Raw genomic sequence first — 6,734 nt, 5'->3', positions numbered from 1 at the left:
TCTTCAAAAGATTGTGTAATACATAGCAACTGGGTCAACCACGCCTCCTCACTAAGATGAAGTTTTTGTCTTTTCCTTACTCAGAGTTGCTCTCAGATCGGTCCCGAATCGCTCTTAAGCTAAGACTCCTACGTAAAAGTTTTTAAGCTAAATTAAGAGTTTTCTGAGAGGATTCTTTGAATCTTTATGAATACGGGCCCTGAAACCTTACAGAGTCCTACGATACCAAACATGCTAGGTTTTGCCTTACAGTTTGTGTAGCGATGTGATTTAGCGCTTAAAAACCATTTGGCTATATCTTCGAAACCGCTTGTCTGATTGAGACGAAACCACCGTCAGAAGTTCGGAAACATAGGTCGATAGCTAAATACCAATCCCCAAATGTGAAAATATTGATAGTAAGGGGTAGTAAAATTCAATCAAAGTCAAGAGTCAGTAATTTTTTTACGTGTTTTTTCATATAAATGTCTATAACGCTGAAGTGAATTGAGATATTTTCACCAAAATTGACACACATATGTATGGGCTCACTCTGATGACACATAAAAAAATGGTGGGACTGAGCATCTTGGTGGTGCTATAATAGAACAAAACATGAAATTGCCATTGACTTTATTGCAGTTTTCTGAAATAAAATGCTATACTAAACAAATGCATTGGTGTAATATTACGAAACTCAGAATGTGCCAACAACACCATCCCCTGAAGGTACTCACAATATTTCGAAACAGTGGTCAAATGTTATAACAAAATTTCCAAAAAAGCTAATAACTTTTGAATAAATCTGGTTATTGAAATGCCGCTGGTTTTAATAGATTCCTTGTGTCAAGCTGAGAACATAGATACCAAGTATTCCTTATTTGGCCGAACTTCCTTTGCCGCCATTTTGATTTTCAGTCAAAACCTACTTTTTCGAACTCCTCCTAGACCGTTTGTCCGATTTTTACCAAAAATCAAATCATATCATCTTCAGACTGAGGCACCTAAAAGACATGGAATTCATGTCAATATAAAAAACGGTTCTCATTTAGCGCATCAACGAATTTGCTGGAAGCCAAAATGCATTTGAGGCGCTGTATCTCAGCAAAGCTTTGACATTTTTGCACCAAACATGGTATGTGTCATTGTCACCTCACACTGACCATTCCACACTAATTTGGTAATAGCGCCACCTATTGGTCAAACGTGATAAGCCAATAAATCCTATTACTAGTTTTTTTGTTTATTGTTTTCAAGCCATTTTGCATAAAATAATCTTAAAACGGTCTTAATTACTCATTCCTGCCGTTTGTCTGAAGCTTGCTTCTGTAGTGCTTGGCCCCGTTATTGCTGCTTGCCGCTATATTCTTTCATTTGTTTTCAGTCTTATTTTGTGTTATATATTTATTGTTTAAGGCATGACTCACTAGTGCACTGTGAATGAAACGTCCTTTGTTCGGTTCACATTTTTGGCAGGACTAATGAGAGTCTTGTAGCCCTTAGTTAATCAGCATTAGTGTTTTTGCATTAATAGGTTTTGAGTTTTACTCACAGGCTGTGGTTTTATGGAAACTCCATGTGTTCTACATAAGATAAACCCTAATTTTAATGCAAATTACATTTATTAATTGAATGCACATCATTTAATTTACAATTTCATCAACATGTGCTTTACTCCAGTAGTGTATGATTGCTGAAAAATAAATATCTTTTTATTGAACAAGGAGAAACAGATTTTGTGGGAAATCATAAAAGTATTTATAAATGTAATAATAATGTAAAAAGTTGCAGTTGAAAATATTTTGTTTATTTTTTATAAGTTAAATAGTGCAGTTTATATTTATTATCTTATGCACTGTCACTAATATATATTTAATTTAAGGATAAAGAAATAAAAAATGCCAAAACTAAAAAATTATATAGTATATATATATATATATATATATATATATATATATATAGCCTATTAAACATTAGATCAAATTATGGCAATCAGCTGGACGCGCGCTCACGTCTTCTTGCACAACTTTAGTGTTTAAAAGAGAATCAAATGCGTCTTTAGTGCATCTTTAGTTGTGTTGTATCCCGTATGTTTTTACTTACTTACTGTATGTGAAAATATACCGACAGCATTATCGATGGATCTGTTTTTCCCTCTTTGTTATGTATAGGCTGTTTAGTCGCATACTTAACTAGACTACTCCTTATATTGGAATTGGCGATTAAAGAAAGTATAACCTAGTGGATTGGACTTTGCATTTGTGTGACAGGATTAGATTTTATACCATATATCTGATCCGTAATTAGAAATTTTACGATAAACGTAAAAGCTGTGGCATATTTTCTTACCTTGCACATTTTGTCCTGGAATGCCTTTATATTGCTCTGGTTTGATGGAGATGTTATCTGTGATTGGTTAAACGGGTGTATATTACTTAAACATTGATATTTGAAAACTGACGTTCTTGCTTTTGGGTTCTTATGTGGTATACGCTGAAGGATCGCGTGCGCGCAATTCCCGAGCGCGCATCACGTGGATAAAGGGTTAAAGCAGCAGCCTAGAGCACTTTCAAAGAGAGGCAGGTGTCCTAGTACCAACCCAAATCTGGACCAGATGTTTTTAATCCTCTCTCTAGATCTACAGAGTAATTCATAACTGTCATAGCGCGTAAGGCGAGTTTTGTGGTCAGGAGAATAGCCTGTGTTGCTCAAGAAGTCAAAACTATTAAATAGTATAAATACAGAGATCTAAACTCACTTTTCACTCACAGTATTCTGAAACACTGGGAGAATTTTTTTTTTTATTATTATTATTATTCTTGTCTCCTGCTGCTTGGAAGCTCGAGGCGCTCAATTCTGGCTCAGCTGTTTCAATAAAATTAGGTTAGTTACTCCTGAAAATAAGTCCTAATTTCTGCCCTCCAACATGTGGTGGATGCTGTTTCCTCGCTGGATCTGGTTCGTCTCGGGACAGATTTTGCTGCTATTTGTGGACAGGCAATGCGCGAAAGGCATGACTTTGCAAAGAGTTGCGTATTCCCACGCAGGGATCTGTCCAAACGACATGAACCCAAACTTGTGGGTTGATGCAATGAGCACCTGCACGAGAGAATGTGAATCTGATCAGGTTTGCCTTTTCATTTCATTGAAATTAGTTGTATATACTTATATGTCATGTATATGTACAGTTATTACTTTATACAGCATGCATGTGCATATATATATATATATATTTATATATATATATATATATACATATACACGTATATATATATATATATATATATATATGTATATATGTATATGTATATATATATATATATATATATATTTATATATGTATATATATATATATATATATATATATATATATATATATATATATATATATATGTATATATAATAACAATTTATTGTTATGATTATCATGAGAATAAAAATGAAATGCATGTCCATTTCATTTATTTATATATGTATATATAATATTTTATGTATCTATATACTTGTATGCATGCATGTCCATTTCCTTTATTTATATATTTATATATAAATATATATACACACACACACAATATTTTATATGTATTAATTACATATACAGTGTGTGTATAAACTGCATGCATGTCAATTTTATTTGTATAAACGTATATACATATTTATATTTTTATTTACTTTATGCAGCATGCATGTGCATATATATATATATATATATATATATATATATATATATATATACGCAAATTATTGTTATGTATAGTTCTTTTCATTCATGTAATCATGATTATCAAGAGAATACAAATTAAATACCATGCATGATGCATTCTGTCTTTGCTTTGTTCAGGAATGTGAAACGTTCGAAAAGTGCTGTGCCAATGTTTGCGGCAATCGCAGCTGTGTGGCGGCCCGCTACATCGATGCTACAGGCAAGAAAGGACCCATGGGCATGCCAAAGGAGGCGTCCTGCGACAAGTTCATGTGCACTCAGCAGGGCTCCGAGTGTGAAATCTGGGACAGCCAGCCTATGTGCAAGTGCCGCGACCGCTGCGAGAGAGAGCCCCACTTCACCTGTGCCTCAGATGGGATGACCTACTACAACAAGTGCTACATGGACGCGGAAGCGTGCTCCAAAGGCATCTCCTTATCAGTGGTGACGTGCCGCTTCCATCTCACCTGGCCCAACACTAGTCCTCTCCCGGCAGGCACCACTGCATTGCCCACCACCACGCTGCAGCGCACCACTCCTGTAGATGTGCACGCTCCTGTCCTGGCAAACAGCCCATCGCAGCAGTCTGTGTTTGTCGGCGACACGGCCAGCTTTCTATGTGAAGTCGCTGGCCGGCCCAAGCCAGAGATCACCTGGGAGAAGCAGATGGACGGCCAAGGAAAAGTAGTCTTGAAACCCAATCACGTGCATGGGAACGTTGTGGTCACCAACATCGGCCAGCTGGTGGTCTACAACGCTCAACTGCAAGATGCAGGCATCTATACATGCATGGCCACGAATGCGGGCGGATCCCTCCAAGCGCATTTCCCACTATCCGTAGTTGAGCGAGAGCCAGTCACGAAGTCAAACTCCACTCGTTTCCCGGCAGAGGAATGCTTTAAAGTGCCTGATGGCGAAGACTGTGGGGAGGAAAAGCTGAGTTGGTTTTACGACCCCCAGAGGAACAACTGCTACACCTTCACCTACAGCAACTGCAGCAAAAACCGCAACCACTTTGACGCTTACGACACCTGCATGTCGTCCTGTCGGGACGAACTCGCCGCTCCTTGTGACCTCCCCATCTACCAGGGACCATGCAAGGCATACGAACCTCGCTGGGCTTACAGCGGATCCCAGCGCCAATGCCAACCATTTGTATATGGCGGCTGCAAAGGCAATGAGAACAACTTCAAAACCAAAGACGCGTGCGTGGATGCCTGCCCGTTCCCAAGGAACCATCGCTGCAAGCCATGCAAGCCGCGGCACAAGATGGTGACCAGCTTCTGCAAAAGCGATTTCGTGATTCTGGGACGTATGACGGAGCTGACCGAGGACCAGGACTCGGGCCACGCTCTGATCACCGTGGAGGAGATTCTGAAGGATGAGAAAATGGGGCTGAAGTTCTTTGGAAACGAGCCCTTGGAGGTGACGCTGCAGAACATGGACTGGGCCTGTCCGTGTCCAAATGTCACCGCCTCCGATGGTCAGATCATCATCATGGGGGACGTCGACAACGGCATGGCCGTCCTGCAGCCAGACAGCTTCATCGTCCTTTCCAGCGTCCGTCGCGTCCGTAAGCTCCGTGAGGTCATCAATAAAAACACCTGTGACATTTTGAAAGAGTTCATCCAGTAGGACTTTTTCCAGATGTCTGACGTCACATAAAATAACGATTAAATCGTTGTTCTGGTGTTCTGAGAAACTGTCTTTTATGTACAGCTTTTGTACCCAGACTGTTTGCTTTGACAAGGTTAGATATGTTTCTACAGCTTGAATAGAAATGCTCACATCAACTTGGAAGGTTTTTATAAGAGTTGCCCTTACAAACCCATCTGCCCACCCAAAAATCCCACAAATGCTGTGTCATCTGATGATTTTGATAAATTAAAGTTTTTGTTTTTTTCTCACTGTGCCTGGTTGACAGAGGATTTGTTGTTGTTCCTAGTAATTAATTGACTGTTGTATTATAGAGTTAGATTTGCTTAATGCGCTTAGATAAGTTGTATAATATTGAATATAAGATCAATTTCAGCAGGAGAAATAATCCGTCTTTAAGGCTCACTTGTGTATAGAACTGAGTGTATATGATTTAGCACAGACTGCATTTATTTGAAGCTATTTATTTAAAAAAAAAATTTAAACCAAAAAGCTGACTGTCATTTCTTACAAGCACTTATGCATTTCTACAATTGTCTTTTTATTATCTTTCTAGTCGTCTGTCATGATTTGCATTGTGAAGTGACACCAAAATAAACCTTTGGAGCTCTAAGTCTAATTCTTCTTTCTCAAGCGCACAACACCAATTACAAAAGCATTTTCTTAGCCAAATCTGCTTTCATAAAACAAGCAGTATTTAATCATTTGAGAAACTACTTTATCTTGTCGAAACATAGATAGTTTTTTTTAGTAAGTCAAGACACTTCAAATGAATTGCACAAAAATTTGCAAAATAACTAATACACAGTTGATTGATTGCATTAATTAATGTTAGATAAATAATTAATTTTTTGTGTGTGTTACAAATTTTCCTGAAATATTACATATGCAATCTAAATAAAGATGCACCAAGTTTCATAAATTTCCAGAAAATGTATCTGAACATTTGATAAAGTCAAAGTTCAAAAATGTTATTTCATTTTGTTTACATATTAAAAAAATAATTTGGATTACTCTTTTTATCACTCCATACATAAATAAATAAAAATACTGCCAGTAGTCAGAAAAAGATCAGGAATTAAATGCTAACTACAGTATACAACAAGTGAATGCTCAATTAAAAAAAAAATCTGTAAAAACCTTCAGAATATAGACAGAATATACATTTTAGTGCATGCAAGTGCTGCTCAAGTGGAGAAAAAAAATCATGTTTAAAGACTGCAATTTTATTTGACTGATTCAACTAGATGAAGTGCAATCAAACAAACACTAGGGAAAGCCAAACAGACCAAAATGTCAAAACTGACAAATGCTTAAAAATACAATGCATGTGCCTGTAAAGTTTTGCCTTAAAGCATCGCATTTGAGATGTTGTAGATGTTGGCCTCCAGCATGG

The 6,734-nt window shown here is 37.4% G+C and overlaps 1 protein-coding gene across 1 annotated transcript; it reads left to right on the top strand.

The window, feature by feature from the left end:
* The first annotated feature begins 2,630 nt into the window (after window positions 1-2,630).
* wfikkn2b (WAP, follistatin/kazal, immunoglobulin, kunitz and netrin domain containing 2b) lies at window positions 2,631-5,938 on the top strand. Its single transcript, XM_059532951.1, has 2 exons — window positions 2,631-3,106; window positions 3,821-5,938. Exons 1-2 carry the CDS (start codon window positions 2,906-2,908, stop codon window positions 5,315-5,317), a joined length of 1,698 nt encoding a protein of 565 aa, XP_059388934.1. The 5' UTR covers window positions 2,631-2,905; the 3' UTR covers window positions 5,318-5,938.
* Window positions 5,939-6,734: the final 796 nt, after the last annotated feature.

The sequence above is a fragment of the Carassius carassius genome, chromosome 40, assembly GCF_963082965.1.
Source record: "Carassius carassius chromosome 40, fCarCar2.1, whole genome shotgun sequence".
NCBI classification, from domain to species: Eukaryota; Metazoa; Chordata; class Actinopteri; order Cypriniformes; family Cyprinidae; genus Carassius; species Carassius carassius.
The sequence above is the reverse complement of the archived record's forward strand: the minus strand, read 5'-3'. Positions and strand labels throughout refer to the sequence as shown.